This window comes from Geotrypetes seraphini, chromosome 7, assembly GCF_902459505.1.
Source record: "Geotrypetes seraphini chromosome 7, aGeoSer1.1, whole genome shotgun sequence".
Taxonomy (NCBI): domain Eukaryota; kingdom Metazoa; phylum Chordata; class Amphibia; order Gymnophiona; family Dermophiidae; genus Geotrypetes; species Geotrypetes seraphini.
Window position 1 is genome coordinate 24,352,150 of NC_047090.1, and position 20,347 is coordinate 24,372,496.

General features: G+C 40.8%; 1 protein-coding gene across 4 annotated transcripts in view; it reads right to left on the bottom strand.

Moving 5' to 3' along the window:
- APPL2 (adaptor protein, phosphotyrosine interacting with PH domain and leucine zipper 2) overlaps positions 1-20,347 on the bottom strand; it is a 125,921-nt gene that overhangs the window by 83,771 nt on the left and 21,803 nt on the right. For 2 of the 4 annotated variants that reach the window (XM_033952808.1, XM_033952812.1), the window contains exons 2-4: positions 19,805-19,903; positions 11,851-11,910; positions 11,545-11,616 (exon numbers count right to left, since the gene is read on the bottom strand). In XM_033952808.1, coding sequence (XP_033808699.1) covers positions 11,545-11,616; positions 11,851-11,910; positions 19,805-19,903 — 231 coding nt within the window. The remainder of the gene's footprint in view (positions 1-11,544; positions 11,617-11,850; positions 11,911-19,804; positions 19,904-20,347) is intronic. The other 2 variants (XM_033952811.1, XM_033952809.1) reach the window with 2 other exon arrangements.

Sequence of the window (20,347 nt, forward strand, 5' to 3'; positions counted from 1 at the left end):
TTGACGTCGGGCAGCAAAAGCAAAGAGTTGGTCAGGGGAAGAGAAAGCAGGGCGAACTCGGAGCCAGCCTGTTCTCGATGGCGGCAGTGGCAGCCTATTCCCAATGGTGGTGGCATAGGGGAGGGGAGGGAGAAAGAAAGAAAGAAACGGGGGGGGGACAGGGAGACAGAAAGAAAGGGGGCAGGGTGAAACAAAGAAAAAGAAAAAATGGGGCACGGAGAGAGAAAGAGAAAGACAGACAGAGAGAAAGAAAGAAAGAGGGCATGGAGAGAGAAAGAAAGAAGGGGGCAGGGTGAAACAAAGAAAGAAATGGGGCACAAAGAGAGAAAGAGAAAGACAGACATACAGAAAGAAAGGGGGCATGGAGAAAGAAAGAAAGAAGGGGGCAGGATGAAAGAAAGAAAAAGTTGGGGGAGGGAATGAGGTCTGGAGGAGAGGAAGCATACAGGAGGCTGAAAGAAGGGAAGAAATATTGGATGCACAGTCAGAAGAATAAAGTGCAACCAGAGACTGATGAATTTACCAAACAAAGGTAGGAAAAATGATTTTATTTTCAATTTAGTGATCAAAATGTGTCCGTTTTGAGAATTTATATATGCTGTCTATATTTTGCACTATGGCCCCCTTTTACTAAACCGCAATAGCGGTTTTTAGCGCAGGGAGCCTATGAGCGTTGAGAGCAGTGTGGGGCATTCAGCATAGCTCCCTGCGCTAAAAAACGCTATCGCGGTTTAGTAAAAAGGGAGGGAGTATATTTGTCTATTTTTGAATAGTTGTTACTGAGGTGACATTGCATAAAGTCATCTGCCTTGACCTCTTTGAAAACCTGCGGAATATAAATGATAATTAACATTTTCTCTGCATTCAGTGTGCTTTGTGTTTTTAAAATTTTATTGTTGGTAGATCATTTTGATTTGGCCACGAAGGTAAGGGGGAGGGAGGGAGGGGAGCTGCTGAAAGACATCTAGTAATCCTTGCAGGCTTGACTGTGCAGTGAATTATTTTTGTAAAATCATATTTTGTTATGTGACTAGCATTATTTCGACTTTAATTTCTATGAATGAATAGAATGAAAATGATATAAAATTACTTGCTTGTTTTTATGTGTGTGCCCTGAAGGAAAGTGGAGAGAGAGTGGGCTGAGTACGCTGAAGGGAAATGGGGAAGAGAGAGTGGGGAGAAGACGCTGATTTATAAATTGACAATTGTACAGAATATTGTTTCTTTTTATACTTTAATATAATAAGTTCAATATAAAACAATTCAAGGCTTGTGTGGATGGAATCAGGTGGTTTGCGGGGATGGGGACCGAGCTTACGGGTTTAGTCCAATAAAATGGTATTTGCTTATTTCTCATTATTTGTTTTATTTTTATTTGTTAATTTGTAAAGTGGTGATTGTTATGTATCAGTTTTTTCAAATTTACATCTACTGTCTTTATATTTTGCACAGTATTAGAGGACATGTATTACTGTTTTTGTGATGTTGTAGTGTTGCATTGTATGCAGAGTCTGGTTTCTTGGCGGTTCAGTTTAAATTTTGTCTACATATTTCTATTTTTAGTTTGTGATTATTCCATATTGGGCGAAGGTGTATCTGTCTGTGTGTATAAAAGGGACATGGCTTTCTGATAGCATCGACTGTACAGGATCAATTGACTGTACAGGATCTAGCTTGTTTAGTTTTACAATGTATGTGTTGGTGTTCTAGTGCTCACTGCAGTGTTTAAGATGCTGCCTTTTTGTAGGTACACTCTTGTTGTGCGATATGTGGATTGTTACTAAAAATCATATTTTTCATATAGATGGGGGGGGTGTCACAAAATGATGTGCCCCGGGTGTCACATATGCTAGGTACGCCACTGTGTATACCATGCAATCCCAAATTATGAAAGCTGAATTATCACCATAATGAAAAGAACTAAGAATCAGATTAAGATCAAGAAATTAGTGTACGTTTAGAGAGCCTGAATCTAAATTCATATTGGTGATTTCCCAAAAGAACAAATTTGGATGTATTCTGTACCCTCTTTCCCATAGGCATCGGAATGGGGGGGCCCCACAAGGGCCATACCTCCCCAAGAAATGGCAATTGGAAGTATGGCTCTCCCTTCTCCCCCACCTACCACCTCCCCACCACTTTAATTAAAAATCTTCAGGCAGCTGGCGGCACAACAAAGTGAGCCTCTCACCATCTGCCTGTCCTGGAAGCATTCTTTCTCCAGTGTCCTGCCTATGCGGGAAAAGGTAGTGCTTTAGAAAGAATGCTTCTGGGGCAGGCCGATGGCAGGAAGTTCGCTTGGTTGTGCCGCTGGCTGGCTGAAGATTTTAAATTACAGTGGCAGGGAGGTGGTAGGTATGGGAGTCGGAAACTGGGGCGAGGCTGTACCATAGGATCCAGCTGGGAGGGGGGGTGCTGGTGTTGGAAAGGCAGGGAAGGACAGATGCTGCAGGGGTGTTGGGAAGGCAGGGAAGGACAGATGCTGCATGGACTGAGAGGGGGTTGGGAAGGACAGATGCTGTATGAGTTAGAAAGGGAGGGAAAGAGAGATGCTGCTGGTGGGTGAGAGAAGAGAAAAAGATAATTGTTGGACATAGTAGGTGTGTGGAATGGGAGGGAAAGAGATGGTTTACATGGGGGTTAGGAAGAAAGAGAGAGAATTGTTAGACGTGATAGTGGTGGAGAGGAGGAAGGGAGAAATGTTATACTGGAAGAGAGGAGAGATAACTCAAAGAAGGGAAAGATGTCAAGATTCCAGAGAAGGGTGATGGAAGGAGGGAAGAAAGATGTCAGACCACTGGAATGGGAAGAAGAGGGAAGTGAAGGAGGGGGAGAGATATATCAGAATGCAGGAAGGAGAGGAGAGAGATGCCAGACCATGTAAAGGAGAGGAGAGAGATGTCAGCCCACGGGAAGAGGAAGGGAAGGAGAGAGATGCCAGACCTTGGGAGAGGAGAGAGATTTCAGGCTATGGGAAGGAGAGGAGAAAGATACCAGACCATAGTTGCGGGAAGACAGAGATGTCTGACCATGGGAGATGGAGAGGGATGAAATAGTGCACAGGGATGGAGGGAAAGGGGAGACAGAGGGAGGAGATGGTATAAAGCAATGGGTGTGCCAGGGAAGAGATAAGAAGTAATGCTTCTTATGGCTAGATAGGAATAGGGGAGAAGAAAGAGGAAGGAGATGGTACACATAGATAGATGGGAAGGGAAGACATGGAAAAGTAGATAGATTTTGATAAGAAAGCAGAAAAATGAAAGAAAGTTGAATGTTTAAAGTTAATGCTAAAGCTGGATGTAGGCCAGAAAGTGAAGGAGAGAAAACCAGCAAATGGATAAGGCGGCCCTGCATACAGAGTTAAGAGCAGACAGAAGAAAGTGCAGCCAGAGACTGGGAAAAGATGGTTAGAAAAATAAAAATCACCAGACAACAAAGTTAGGGGAAATTATTTTATTTTCAATTTAGTGAATGAAATGTGTCAGTTTTGAGAATTTACATCTGCTGTCTATAATTTGCACTGTTCAGGAAGAAATGCATTTGTTTCTATTTCTCTGGGGTTATTCTGAATGCAGATTCTTCCAACTTAGGGTTTCATTTGTATATATTAATACTTTTAGTTTGTGGTCCTGTATTTGCATATGGGTTATCTGTGTTCTGCATGTGTGACTAAGGCCAGGTATTCTAGAAGGAATGAATGTTGAGAAGCATACAGTGTGCTTTGTGTAGTTTAATTTTGTGGTTAACCATTATGTGAGGTGGGGGCAGTCTGCCCTGGGAGTGGTCTTGGTATGGGCGCTGGCATCTGTCTTCAACACCCACCCCAATTAGTACTATTATAGGACTGGGGCAGAGCTTTTGGGGGCCCCCACAAACAAAAAAACGTTCTGCTGACTATTTTCTCTCTTATTCCCTGATGCACCAATTGGTAAAAACATGTCCATCTTTTGAAACCAAAAGTGTTATGTGTGCACTTGATGCAAAATACAGAAAATGAGAAGTGAAGTTTAAAATGCATATTAAATAAAAAATTTGATATATGTTTACAGTTTATCTGTGATACAGCCTCATACAAGTTATAATATTGGCATTGAAGAAGATTTTACAGCAATATACTGACATACAAATATATCTAATCATGTCATGCAAAATTTCGTATACAACACTTTTGCTTTCAGGCAGCAACAACGGTCTCCCCCCACCATCATCACCACTAATCTTCTCCTGTCTTTCTCTCCTACTGAGGCGCTAAAAGCTTGATCTCACTTCTGACAACCAGGCAGGAGGTTTACTTTTCAATCCAATTATTTCAGAAGCATTTGCTGCTAATATTCCCTTCTGTAGACTCTAAGAAAAATCTGATAAAAGTGGAACTCCAGTAGGCAGTGGCAAACCTGCATCTGCACAATTTCAGCAAATATAGGTGAGTGGGTGATTTTTTAAACAGGAAAATTTTAAAGTAAGCAGCTAGTGGGAGTACACCAAAATCATGAAACAGTATGAGGACAGGACTTACAAATTTTTTAAACAGTAAAATAACTAACAGGTCCATGACTTGGAAACTGATCTGAACAGCTCTATGAAAAATACAAAAAGAGAGACTGAAGAGGTCCTGCACAACAGCAACAGGTGAGAACAATCCTACATGCATGATGAATGGCCCAAACACTTAGCAAAGTTGCTAGGGCACTGTTTCCCTTGCAGGAAGATTTACAGTCCTATTTATCATCTGAGTAAAGGAAAAAAAGCAAAACAACAAGAAACACTGAAAAGGGAAGGATAAGTAGGTGGCAACCTTTCAAATTCTAAGCAGGCTTAGGGGTTGCAAACCCTGCTTTCCTCCCATGAATTAGACATAAGACAAAGGCCCAGATTCTCAAAACAGCTCCATTTGGAAGGCACCTAAACAGGGCCTAAGAGGGGCATAATCGAAAGAGACGTCTAAGTCTGTTTTCGTCTAAGTCGCAAATCGTCCATAGTAAAAAACAGCCTAGGACACATTTTCGAAAAATACATCCAAAATTTTTTTTGTTTCGAAAATCGTCTAACTATATGTCCTGCCGATCTGATCGTCCAAGCCGTTAAATCATCCATCTTTATACCACATTTTCGTCCAACTTTTTGTCCAAGTCAAAAACGCCTAGAACAAGCCCTGTTGGACATGGGAGGGGTCTGCAAAGTAATGGACTGAACACCCAGACATGGCACCTAAATAGTGGGGTACCTTACAGGGCACTGCTGTGAACTTCACAAAAAGGGCGCCATGTCTTCTCCTCATTACAGCTCCTTTATAGGTCATTGTGAGCCCCCCAAACCACCTCCAGAATCCCCTAGGCCCACTTATCTACCACCCTAATAGCCCTTATGGCTGCAGGAGCCACTTATATACCAGTAAAAAAGGGTTTTGGGGGTGTATAGTGGAGTGCACATGTTTAAGTATCAATGCAGTGATTACAGGGGCTTATGGGCATGGGTCCTCCTCTCCATGAGTCCCTAACCCACCCTCAAGATGGCTTAAGCCACCTCTACGCTGGACGACTAGGCTTTCCTATGCCAGGCTGCCAGGAAATGATGGTCTGGAGACTGAATTTTAAAGGTGTGATTATGATTTTTATGGGGGTGAGGGGGTGTCGGTGATCACTGGAGTAGTGTGTGGAGGTCTGTTTTATGTGTTTGCAGTGCTTATCTGGTGACTTTAGGTGGGTTTTTGTGGTCTAAGTCACAATGTCCAAGTTTCGTCGTTCTGGGCTGTATAACTTTCGGTTATACATGCTGTATGACTAAGTCTAAGCCGGCCCATGTCCTGCCCAACTCCCGCCCTCAACACTCGCACTATGAAGGCCTAGGTCATTTAGAAATACGTCTAAAACCTGTTTTTATTATCGGCACTTGGACGTATTTGGACAATGTTCATCCAAGTGCCGACTTAGGCCGGTTTTTGGACGTTTTTCTCTTTCGATTATGAGCCCCTAAGTGTTTTAATTGGCCATTAAAGGAGCGGTAATTGACTGTGCCATTAAAAACCAATTAAAAACTAATTAAGAAAAAAAGGAAGGTGCTGTGAGGCGCCTACAAAAAAAGGTGCCCAAATCGCATCTATGCAGATGCTTACTGGCGCTGAACATCAAAAGATGCAGGGTTATGGGCGGGGTTGATGTTCGGCACTAAGCGTGATTCCATGTCGAAGATAGGTGCCAGAAATGTAGGACTCTAAAACCTTGGCCCACATTTCTGGCACTTATCTTCAACACAAGACTGCTATTCTCAAAATGGTGCTGTAGTTTGAGTGACATGTGACTGGTGCCATTTTTTTCAGGCGCCAGCCAATTCTGATGCTGTTTTGAGAATCTGGACCATAGTTCCTATATTTCACAGATCTTCCCTTGCTTGGTTGTCAAAATTTTTTCTGGAAACAGAATGGTTAGATCCTTAGCTAACATTCTTGATCCACAATCTCTTAACATTTTAATTCATTCCCTCATAATTTCCAAACTTCACTATTGCAACTCTTTTCACAAAGGTGTCTGTCAAAAAGACATCAGACGCTTACAATTAATAGAAAACACAGCCATAAAAATTATAACCAACAAGAAAAAATTTGACCACGTCACTCCTTTGTTGAAAAGTGCACACTGGTTGCCAATCCATCATCGCATTATTTATTCAGGGAGACCGTGGAAAATCACCAGCAACAGTGGAACTGCCGGGACACATCTACAGAGAGTGGGGACCACCAACAGGACAACACAGCAGCGGGATCTGAAGGCAGCGGAGGGGACCCACAAGAAGGCATGTCTGGTGCAAGCCAACACCAAGATGAGAAAAGATGGGTGTGCACGGAGGACACGGACCTACGACTGGCGAGATGGACATGCACCAGGGACACAGACCTGTGGCTGGAGAAGAAAGAGAAGATAAAGGGGACAGCAATCATCGTGAGGGACTCCATTATCAGACAAGTTGACAGCCACATAGCAGGAGGAAAACAGGATCGGCTGGTGACCTGCCTACCAGGTGCCAAGGTAGAAGACATAGTGAGCTGCATCGACAGGATTGTTGACAGCATGGAAGAAGAAGATACGGCAGTGGTGATCCATGTGGGGACGAATAACGTGAGCAACAGGAACTACAACAGAGAAGTACTGAAGGACCAGTTCCAGACACTAGGGAGGAAGCTGAAGACTAGAATGCAGAGGATAGCATTTTCGGAGATCCTACCGGTAGCCAGGGCACATGAGAAGAGATAGATAGAGCTGCAAGCAGTCAATGCTTGGATGCGGTGCTGGTGTGAGGAAGAAGGATTCCACTTCGTGCGCAACTGGATGACGTTCTAGGGGAAGAGCAAGCTATACAGGAAGGACGGACTCCACCTCAGCAGAGATGGAATGAGGCTACTTGCGAACAATATCAAGAGAGAAGTTGAGAAGCTTTTAAACTAGGAAGAAGGGGAAAGCCGACAGTCGACCAAGAGAGAGAGTCAATGATTCGGGAACCAGTATACCCAGAGGATACCGTGCAGGAAGAAGGAGGGGATGACTCACCAGATCACAGACAAGACAGACCAAAAGGGACACAAGAGGGAAGGACACGCAAGAAAGGAACAGGCTGCAAACTCAAGTGTATGTACACGAATGCAAGGAGCCTTAGAAATAAGATGGGTGAATTAGAAGCTGTGGCACAAAAGGACAACGTTGACATCATTGGCATCACAGAAACATGGTGGACTGTTGAAAATGTCTGGGACACGGTGCTACCGGGATACAAACTATACCGCAGAGACAGAGTGATACAAAAAGGAGGAATTGCCATATACGGCATTGCCATATACGTCAAAGAGGGAATTGAATCTACTGGAGAGAACATGCCACAACAGAGGGATAAGTTAAAGTCTCTATGGGTCAAAATTCCGGGAACAAATGGACCAGAATAGGCAGGATAGGCATCTACTACCAACCCCCAGGGCAGTCCGAAGAAATTGATGGAGAAATGATGGATGAGATTAAACGCAACTGCAAGGGAGGCAACGCAGTTATCATGGGCGACTTCAACTATCCGGGGATAGAATGGAACCTCAGCACCTCTGGCTGTGCTAGAGAGACCAAGTTCCTGGAAACAGTAGGCGATTGCTTCCTTGAACAACTAGTCAAGGAAAACATGAGAGGAAACGCAATTCTGGACTTAATTCTAAATGAGCTGCGAGGACCGGCACAGGATGTAGAGGGGATGCTGGGAAACAGCAGGTAAAAATACAAGTGTAACACCAATTCATTCTTGAGGGCAGGATTTAAAACTATGCTCATGGTTTTTCCTGAGTAAATTTACTAATAGGGAGAAAGTCACTAGGATTCTGTGATGAAAGTAATAATATTCTTTATTGAATCACAGCTCTTTATTTTATTTATAGCTATCAAGCTAACATATTAAAAACAAACGCTTATCATTCACAGCAAAAAATTGATTCAGTCTCCAGTAACGCTGAAACGATGTGATTAGATGGTATATCACAATATCTTGAAATTCCAGCCATTTACAACAACCATGGCGGAACGAGTATAAAAGTCAATAGCAGCGTTAATGGATTGTGCAACTAGTGCAAATTGTGCAAAAAATTTTTGTAATGTGCTGAAGTGCTATTAAAGTGCTGATTAAAGTGCCATGTGCTTTTTATTTCAATGCCTGGCCCCCCGACCCAGGTTTCGTATTCTTCGTCAGGAGGGGTCTAGGTAAAAGCAAACTAACATTAAAAACATTACAACGATAAATCGAATACACACTCAATCTTATAACTGAATCTCGCCAATCTTATATCAAATATCAAAACTTCTTTACTATCAATATAAAGTTGTTAAACATACCTTCTCAGGCAAGCTAAATCGGGGAACGACACCGGAAGAGGAACTGGCTGAAGTTGCTTAAGCTCCCGGATTTAAATACTTACGCACTCACTAATACACCCATCTGGTAAAAATGCTGCAATTAAAGCAGCGGAAGTGACGTTATATCCGAGGGCAACACACATATACTTATATATTTAACCACTCGATTTCAAAATTTAAACCATTAGGAGATAAGGTATTCCAATTGTAAATGAAACGTTGTTCTTTCTGCAATAAAAGTTTACAGATATCTCCTTCATATTGATCAATATGTATAAGCACTGTATATCTGAGATCTTGCAACATGCACATGTACTTGAAAATGCAAAAGCAAGCATCTGCACATAGTAGTATATTTAAATGTGTCCATGTGATCTTTGGGGATAACTTTTAGAATGAAAGCAGACATGTACTACAGTATTACTTTGAAAATCCTGTACAGGCAGTTTCAAAATTGATGCCCTAATAGTTTAATTGGTAAAAAAAAGTCATTATTTGTAAACAGAATTGGTCCCTTCCCTGGAGGCTTCAGATAGAATTATGGGTAATAAAGTCAAGCTAGTGTACTCTTATCACTGACATTGTCAAAATTATTCCTGTATTGTTGACTGTAGAACTGCAGACACTCTGGGTTAGTAACTGCTAATGAAATTCTTGCCCCCAACTGATGAAGATGGCGCCTTTGGCTGCAATTACCCCTTAGATGTGCAGTATAGCAGAAAATGACTTAGGACCTGAATTCAAGTTGATGTATAAGTGGGTCAGAGGGCTCAGATGTGCTCTTAGTACTGCAGTTTGAATAGCAAATTTACAGCTTGTTAAAAATTGCAAGACAGTGAAAATGAAATCACACTTGCAAAGTGTGACTTTTCAAAATGGATTACATCTCTAAGGCACAGAGCCAATCATAGGTGTAGTCTGAAGTGGACATGGGAGGCAGAGCCCCCCAAATGTGTGCGCCAATGCTGAATTGATCTCTCTGCCCCTGCTGCCAATACGGCTTGCCCACCTCCAAAGCAAGTAGGCAAACTATATAAAAAAGGCAGTTAATGTACAGTACTCCCCCGATATTCGCAGGGGTTCCGTTCCAGGAAACCCCGTGAATGCTGAAAAACCGCGAATACGGTTTTTAGCGGGGGAGATAGGAGAGGGCAGCTGGAGAGGCAGGAGAAGACAGCCGGAGCACTGGCGAGTGAAGAAAATCACTCGCGGTATGCTCCTTCCGCCTCTTCCTATACTAAAGTCGGATCTTACCAATCAGGAGCTACGTGTCAAATTTACGAGGGGAACACTATATATAGAAAGTTTACTCATAAATAAAATCTAATAGAACAACACAGAACAAAACACAAGACTAAAGATTACAGAATGGCATGGATTACAATACACAGTGCTTGCACATATAAGGATCAGGTCCTATCTACATGCCCTACACAAAGAAGAGGAGAAACTGGAATTCTTTTCAAAGGAGTCCAGCAAAAATACCCACAAAGGTAGTCTCTTTCTGTGGACATATTTTTAAAACACTATAAGAACTAGTTCACCATAAATTGTGCCCATTGCACTCTGGTTGAAATCTGATCTCTACTCAAATGATTAGAACAGTGCCCCGTAAACTCTCTCGAGCCGTGACATATTAAACCGTAGCACAAGGCATCTGGAAGTGAGTGGACATCACATGCATAGGGATTCTATGAGCGTCAGAGCTGTTACCGCGGCAGCTGGCACTAAAAACGCTAGCGTGGCTTTGTAAAAGAGGGGGAAAGATAATAAAGGTTTGAACACGTTCCTGGAGGAAAGGTCCAAGTCTACTATTGAGACAGACATGGTGAAAGCCACTGTTTGCCCTGGATCGGTAACATGGAATGTTGCTACTACTTGGATTTTTGCCAGGTACTTGTGACCCGGATGGGCCACTATGACGACAGGATACTTGACTAGATGGATCATTGGTCTGACCCATTAAGGCTATTCCGTTGCTCTCATCAGAATCTAATTTACTTCAAAGCCCAAGCCTCCATACACAGAGATTTCAAGGAGAAAACAAAAATCAGGAAATGGTTGAGAAATGTATAGAACTAATATTTCCAAAACTGGCAGGTCCTGAGGCTTTTGCCTGTTTCAGCCTAGATATTTGTTACTGAATTTCTAATTCAAAGAGGTTTATTACCCCCCCCCCTTTTTTAAAAAAAAAAAATAATAATAATAATTAAGCTGTGGTAGAGCTTTCTACCATGGCCTGGAACGCTAACACTAAATGCTCTGACACTCATAGAATTCGGAGCAGCGTTTGAAAATTTAGCACCCTGGGCCATGGTAGAAACCTCTACCATGACTAAGGGGTCCTTTTACTAAGGCGCGCTAGTCTACATGGACACGTTAGCATTTAGCATGCGCTAAAATGGCTAGCGTGCCTTAGTAAAAGGACCCCTTAGTAAAAGAGGACCTAAGTTTTCTAGATTGGTTCAGAGTTAAAGAGGGACGCTATACATTTTGAAAAGTTATCTGTATTAGAAGCAGGCCCTGGTCTGAGTGAGACAGATGTTGTTAGACCTGTATTATTATTGTTATTATTTAAACATTTATATACCACTTATAGTCTAAGTGGTTTACATTCAGGTACTCAAGCAGTTCACATACTATATGTATGTGTAAAAATGTATTTTACCTCATCCACCACTTTTGCAAAATACTGAAGAGTAGATATCACTTCTTCATCTCCCTTGCCCAAAGCAAAATTCTAAAAATAAAACAAAGTAGCCAAGACTGAGTGAGAAAATGGACAATATGGTCTTTAAATCTTATTTTTTCTTAACAAGAAAAACAACCTGAGTTTGTTAGACACAGAAAGTTACCAATTAGTTCAGAATCCTTAAACTAGAAAAATATATGCAAACAGATTTGAATTAGTGGCACAGTGACACAGCGATTTGCATCCTTATCAGTTTTTAAATTTCTGTTTCCAAGTACCCACCTGAGTTTCATAAGCTAGTAGCTGCTTGGAGAGCTGTTGTGTTGCCAAACACATCTCATTCTGTAAAGGGAAGAATAGTGTTAATGCAACTGAATCACCACAGAGGATTGTCAGGCTAACTTTTGTTTTGTTAATTTTTAAAGAAACCAAAATAAGAAAATAGTAAAGAATTCCCCTCAAAGAAAAGGAAATGTTATATAGGAAAACTACCTGATTTATATTAATTCCCCCCCCCCCAAACACGAGAAGAACAGAGAAAGATAATAGACAAAAATACAGTGCCTAATTTAAACTGAGCCTAAATACCCACCCTAATCTAGAATAAACTAGAAGAAAAAGCTTTAATGGAAGAACTAACAACTTGTTAGTCACACACACAAGGAAAGAAACCACCAGCTGCACATACTATAGCAGGACATATTTATCCAATCCTACCCCAGCTGAAATTATATTAATGCACCTTTCAACTACACATGTAACTTTCTTTAAAACTTCTCCCCTTAATTTCTTATTCCTGGTATTCTGTTTTATCTATATGTTCCATCTTTGCTTATACACTAATGATGTCTATTAAAATGTTTTACTGTGTACTATGTTGACACTTATGTAGCATACTATACCGTACATTGTATTGTTATTTGAATATTTTACTGCTGTAATTGTCTATTGCCTACGTTTGACTTATTTTTGTTGCAACATATTGTATATGGTCTTAAGTGAATTCCTTAAAAAAGGCAGTACATAACTCCTAATAAATAAATAAAAGGAACATCTAAGAACTTGCGTTAACTACTCCCTTATCACAAAGAAACCAGGGGAATCATGGTACTTCATCACTCTCTCCAATTTCTTCACAAACCCTTTTGTAGCTCCAAAGGGCTCCCAACAGACATGCCACAACAGCTGCACACTGTAGCTACTCAGATTTTTATAGGGCAACAAGGACCTTCCTAGTGAAATCAATTAGCCAAAACACATCACAGGAGCCAAGTACACTAACTGCACTGTTAGAGTGATGACCCCACCAAGTAGAGTAGAATCTAGGTTTCTCTCTTCTTCCAGAGTTACAATAACCACTCAGATTTTTATAGGGCAAGATGGCCCTTTCCCGATGTCAGCAGGCCAAAGTGTGCACAAGTCACTAACCGCACAAGCAAAGCAATGCCCCCCACCAGGTTTTCTCCTCTTCCTCTGACTTGGCTGGTTTAAATTTTATTAGAAAAAACATTCCAAATTAAAGGCTTTTCTTGCAGTTCACTATCCACAAAATAAATGCACTAACGTTATCCTTCATGTACAAAGACTGCAGTAATCCAGGCAGTGCTTGGACTAATTGCTCCTCACCACTAGTATTTGTGGATCTTAAGACTTCAGACACAATAAAGAAAACAGTTAACTTATCAGAGACTTTACTTTTCTAACAGATTACATTTGTCAGTTCTTTATTTAAAAAAAAAAAAAAAAAATACATGGTCAGGGCTTCTCAACCTTATTGCAAGGCAGAGGCTTTCAAGTCTGCCTGATCTTAAGAGTGCACTGAAATGAAATCTCACAATGTCACTGTATTTTTCATTATCCCCTGGTAATTACATTACATTAGTGATTTCTATTCCACCATTACCTTGCGGTTCAAGGCAGATTACAAACGGAGTTATCTGGCCATTTCCAGAGGAATTGAAGAGTACAGCGAGTTGTTTCAGAGAATTGGGATGAGTCTTGCGGTGTTAGTTTGTCTTCAAGGATTTCTTGAATAGCATGGTTTTTATTTCTTTTCTGAACGATTTGTAGTCTGGGGTCGTTATCAGTAAATTGGAGAGTTGGTAGTCTAGTTTTGCTGCTTGTGTGGCTAGAAGGCCATCGTACAGTTTTTTTCATTTGACATCTCTGATTGGGGACGTGTGAATGGTTTGTGGGTTCTCCTATGTCTGGTTGAGATAGTTTGGATTAGGCGGTTGTTTAGGTAGGCTGGGCTGTCTCCGTTTATGGTTTTAAATAGTAGGCAGTAGAATTTGAATTGTACTCTTGCTTGTATTGGGAGCCAGGGTGAGTCGAGGTATGCCACCGTGATGTGGTCATGTTTCTTCAGTGAATAGATAAGTCTTAGCGCTGTGTTTTGAACTGTTTGTAGTTGTTTTATCATGGTTGCAAGGCAGGGGAGATAGAATATGTTGCAGTAGTCTAGAAGACCTAGGACTAGGGACTGGACCAAAAGCTGGAACTGAGTTCTGTTGAAGAATTTTCAAACTTGCCTTAAGTTTCTCATGACAGTGAATGATTTTTGTATTGTTTTGTTGATTTGTGGTTGCATGGTACAGCATCTGTCTATCATCATTCCTAGAAGTTTTAGAGTGGGTTGTAGCTAAACCGGTCAGTCTAAAATATCCATAGAATACAATTTAAAAAGTTTAGAAATGTATTTAGAAAAAGGATGGAAAGATCTGTGGTACTGCAGATTTCTTCAAATATTTTTTTATGATTTTAAGCTTAATTCCTTATGTTGGAGCTCAGCTATAATTTTCCTCTTTATTCTCTCTAATATACTCCTACCTTCTCTTCTATGCATAGTCTCATTCCCCTAAAGGGCTGCACTCATCACTGATATTTAAATCACCACTGATCAATAAATTTCCTAACAACTGTATTAAGCAATGCCAAGCCAATACACCCAGATTTGTAGGATGTTAAGGTATTGCCAGAAGATTCTGATGTAGCAATTTTGATCCATGTAAAAAGCACAGAAACGTGGATGTGCAGGCAGAAAACAGACTCCATTAGTTTATTTCTTTGACTTAATACATCAAGTGTTTCACACAAATCAGACATCATAAATGATGCATAGAACATCCTGATTGAATATATTGAATGTTGATAATTTAGCTTCTTTTTAGTCAGATAACACCTTTCCATATAAGTCATTTGTCTTCCTGTAAAAAAGTCTCCTCAACTTCTCAAAAATGTGAACAAAGTAATGTGCAAGCAAAGAATCTCTGAAACATTCCTGGAAAAAGGATAAATTATGCCCACCAATTAAATTTAGGAAATGAACACAGGAGAAAAATAAATCCTTCTCACAGCGGAGAATTAAGACAAACAGTGAAGGTGACCACTTTTTGTGAGCAGACACACCGGCAGGTTTTTATTTGCAATTACATTACGTCTAGAGCAGGGATCTCAAAGTCCCTCCTTGAGGGCCGCAATCCAGTCGGGTTTTCAGGATTTGCCCAATGAATATGCATTGAAAGTAGTGCATGCACATAGATCTCATGCATATTCATTAGGGAAATCCTGAAAACCCGACTGGATTGCGGCCCTCAAGGAGGGACTTTGAGACCCCTGGTCTAGAGCATACAAAAACAACGCAGTGCTGAGTATTCAACATTATATGATATCAGTGGGTTATTGAATTATAGTCATCAGTCATCAAGATTCCTGATGCAGGCCAGTTAGGCCAAAACACGTACGTGTCAAGTCTTTTTACCAATAAATTTGTTGAACACAGAGGTCACCTTCGCTCTTTGTCTTTTGATTCACCAATTAAATTTAGACATAAACCAGAAAAGAAGACACGTTCAAAGTTATACAGAGAGCAAGAGAAAGAAATACGTTTATATTTCAGGAGTCTAGTTTCTCAGTTCCATGTGTATGCCAAAATGTTTAATCACATGGGATGATTTATAAACAGAAGTAAAAACAGATTTCAGAATTCATAACAGTTTACCTTGTTCACAAATATTTTAAAACTCTCCCAATCCAGATTTGCCAACTTTCAAAAAAGTTGAAAAGATCAACACACTTGTGTAGCCATAAATAGGAGTCAGGACAAGATAAAGGATTTTTTTCCGCCAACAAGCAATGGAATGCATCCACACTTAATGATGATGTCCTCTGGTCAGATTCTATCTGCAGTGCTTTTCTCTAGCTCAGGGCCCCTGAGCAAAGAAAAGGTTCTCTGAGCTAGAGGAGAATGCCATATATGAGATCCATCCAGAGGATATCACCAGTAAATGTGTCTGTATTCCTTGCTACTGTTACATGCAAGCATCTATGCTTTTTTATCTGGCAGTTTATCCAGTGGGCTAATCTGAGAAGACCAATGCCCCAGGCTGGAAATAATTCAAGGATAGTGTCAGAAACTATACTCTCTATTTCAGAGGTAGGGAACTCCGGTCCTCGAGAGCCGTATTCCAGTCGGGCTTTCAGGATTTTCCCAATGAATATGCATGAGATTTATTTGCATGCACTGCTTTCAATGCATATTCATTGGGGAAATCCTGAAAACCCGACTGGAATACGGCTCTCGAGGATCGGAGTTCCCTACCCCTGCTCTATTTGATTGATTGGAAGGCCAGTGAAGAAAAGTTGATGAGAGCAAGGAAGCATTCCTAGCAACCTGAAGTCAGCCCAGCTTCTTACCATGAAACTTCAATCCTAAATTATTTTACTGAATTTGACTTGCTCGCCTGCAGTTCTGTTTGTCCCATACCTAGACTAGGTTGATCCACATACATATTTCATTGAGCTTTGATTCATGACTGGTCATGTCTGTCTGTCCTACAGGAAATCACGAGTACCTCCCAACAGATAACCTCATAGTGGGAGACCAAGTTAAGTTCCCGAAATTGGCTTTTACTCTCTGGGCTAGCTGAGACTGGGAATGCTAGAGATAATATTCACAGCCTCCAGAGGGCTATGAGTTCCAGCTATTGCACACCAGTGACACTGACTTAATCAAGATGACTAATAATATGTTTTCACAAGGTTTCAGAGGGAACCATGTTCATTGCATCTCCGAAAGAGAGCTATCATTGAACTAGCTACCATAATTAGGAGGGAATAAAAATGAGACAAATTTCCTCATGGAACTGTGATCATCACTCACTAAGTACCAGTTTTGTCACTCTCTGTGGGTATCACTTAAGTCAAAAAATGTAGAACAGAAATTAATGACTCTTGCTACTCTTGTAAGGGGTCATTGGGAACTTTGACATTTGATATACGACTGTCCTAATTTACAAGTCTATTGGAGAATATATAGCAATGGATAACAGCAAATTTGGGGAACAGATATTAATTTGTCACTGAAAGTCATTATTTGGAAGCTCTTAGTTCTTTCAGCTGCCACTCTAAGGCATGGGTGAACTGAGGTCGATGCTGGACAGACTTCTACAGCCTGCAAATGGCAAAAGACAGGTGAAGTTTTGATACCTCCAGTGTTAAATCATTTTATTATCACGTAATGTGAGTGGGGGAGTTATGCAGGTTAAGATGGAGGGGACAACATCTTGACTGGTAAGTTGAATACTGTCAGCAATACTTGGGAGTCTTGGTTATAACCATATATCATCTCCATCATGTTTGGCTGCCTTTATGGTTGGGCATGTTCGTGAACTGATTTTTTGGGTGTATCTATGAATTGGGGACCTGGGAACCAGGCAGGAGACACAAATATTTAGTCTTTTCTTTTAATATGGCGTTCTTTTCTATCTTTTAGGGCTCCTTTTATCAAGGCGCTCTATGGGGGTTAGCGCGCCGGACATTTCATCACACGCTAACCCCCGCAGCAGCCTAAAATCCTAACGCCTTGTCAATGGAGGCATTGGGTACTAGCGCGCCAGGCAGTTTAACGCGCGGTATTCCCCGCATTAAACCGCTACCGCGCCTTTGTAAAAGGACCCCTTAATTTTGAATTGTGCTCTGCTTGTATGGATTGCTCATTTTCTAAGCGGTTAAGCAAATTTAATAAAAACCTGAAACCTGACTTCACAACAAGCATTTAAACATGGGTGACTGGAGCTTGCACAGAGCGGAAGGCACGGCTCTGGCACTGGCTCATAGTCCATCCAATTTGTTGGACAGACTGGATGGACTATGAGGGTCTTTTTACGCCATTATTTACTGCGTTACTGAGTCCACAAAGTGTCTTTTGGGGTTGTTGATTTTTTAATTACAGTGACACTATGGGCTCTTTTTACGAAGCTGCGATAGCATTTTTAGCGTGCGCAAAATTTTAGCGTGCGCTAAACCCGTGCTATGCGGCACAATGCTGGTGTTAGCATCTAGCGCACGCAGCAATTTAGCACACATTAAGCTTGCGCTAAAACCGCTATCGCAGCTTAGTAAAAGGAGCCCTAAAGAGTTATTGTAAATCATTAGAAAGATAATAGTGATGTACATTTTATTTTAAGGTAGCAATTGACATGTCTATTTAGAAAGTATGAGAAGATATTGGAGGGAAGGGGCTTTCTGGTACCTAAATAAAAAAGCACGTGGGAATTGCTGGATCACTTTATTAAAGCTTGAGAGGTTTCATGGATTTCTTCTTGTTAATTGTTAATTGTTATTGATATTGTTTGTAAATTTGATTCAGTTGATTTTGTAATTTAGCTTTTTAATTGAAAGACTAAAAATATTTAATTACTAGCTGATGACCCGGCATTGCACGGGTATTTAATTATAGCAATAACACTGTAAATGGATTCAAATAAAGATACTTTATAGTGGTGAATGAAAATATTTTTTTACAGCTTTATAAAAAGTACAATATTCAAATTATAATGTGAAATATTTGACAAAATGAATACAATACAACTAACACAAAACTTGATTATAAACAACATTTTTAGTTTCACCTCCAGGAGCAAGAACATATACATTCTTGGGTGAACCCACCCTTCCCACGTGTGCAGGTGGGCCGCGAGACCCCCAGAACATATCACCCCAGGTAGTGAGGAATCTGCATACCAATTTACGTTCAAAGCGGTCCCACAGCTTTTTACATTTTTTCCATTGACTTGAATGGGTGAAATCTGATTTTCTGTTTGTAGCTCCGCCCACGTGTGCAGGTGGGCCGCGAGACCCCCAGAACATATCACCTCAGGTAGTGAGGGATCTGCATACCAAGTTTCATTCAAGTCGGTCAAGCCGTTTTTGAATTACTGTGAGAATGGCAGCTTTTTACATTTTTTCCATTGACATGAATGGGTGAAAATCTGATTTTCTGTTTGTAGCTCCGCCCACAGTGTGCAGGTGGGCCGCGAGACCCCCAGAACATATCATCCCATGGTAGTGAGGGATCTGCATACCAAGTTTCGTTCAAATCGGTCCCACAGCTTTTTACATTTTTTCCATTGACTTGAATGGGTGAAATCTGATTTTCTGTTTGTAGCTCCGCCCACTGTGTGCAGGTGGGCCGCGAGACCCCCAGAACATATCACCCCAGGTAGTGAGGGATCTGCATACCAAGTTTCGTTCAAATCGGTCCCACAGCTTATTACATTTTTTCCATTGACTTGAATGGGTGAAATCTGATTTTCTGTTTGTAGCTCCGCCCACGTGTGCATGTGGGCCGCGAGACCCCCAGAACATATCACCCCCGGTAGTGAGGGATCTGCATACCAATGTTCGTTCAAATAGGTCCCACAGCTTTTTACATTTTTTCCATTGACATGAATGGGTGAAATCCGATTTTCTGTTTGTAGCTCCGCCCACGTGTGCAGGTGGGCCGCGAGACCCCCAGAACATATCACCCCAGGTAGTGAGGGATCTGCATACCAAGTTTCGTTCAAATCGGTTAAGCCGTTTTTGAATTAATGTGAGAATGGCATCTTTTTACATTTTTTCCATTGACATGAATGGGTGAAATGTGATTTTCTGTTTGTAGCTCCGCCCACGTGTGCAGGTGGGCCGCGAGACCCCCAGAACATATCATTCCAGGTAGTGAGGAATCTGCATACCAAGTTTCGTTCAAATCGGTCAAGCCGTTTTTGCGTGATCGCGGCACATACACACATATATACACACATACCTCCGATTTTATATATATAGATATGATATTGTTAATTATATGATATACTTTATGTAAATTGGACCGATGAACTTTCTTTTGTTATATCTATGTGACTATATTCCTCTTAAAAGTTCACACCTTGCTTGTTCACTGAAAAAAAGAACTTACCTGAGCTCCATAGACACGCTGCATTGCTTGAAGTAACTGATTTGTATAATCCGTAAGCGTTCCTGCATCTTCCTCAAACACACTTAACAATGAGCGTGTCTTTAAGGAAAAAAAAAATAAAAACACTTTAGGACAGTATCTCATGGACACATTAAAAAGAAAGATCTGATTCTATGATTATTGCTGATGTGCAATTCAAGAATTCTAAATGCATTTTAAATTAGAATGCAATTCCAGACCAAAATGTGACTAATTAAACTATTCAGTCCTACAAGTTTCAAGTTTATTTAAAAATTTGTTAATCCGCTTATCAAGTTTCTAAGTGGAATACATAAGTTAAAAACTAGGTTGAACATAACATGATACAGACAGATGAACTGAAACAAATAATGGGGAAAACTACATTAAGTGATAAGACAGAAAAGACATTTAGGGTTAACATGTGGTAGGGGTATTTCATCTGTAAGAATATGTAGAAATTGAGGTCTATAGATCAAAGGTATCTTTAAATAGGTATATTTTTAAATTAGATTTAAAGCGATC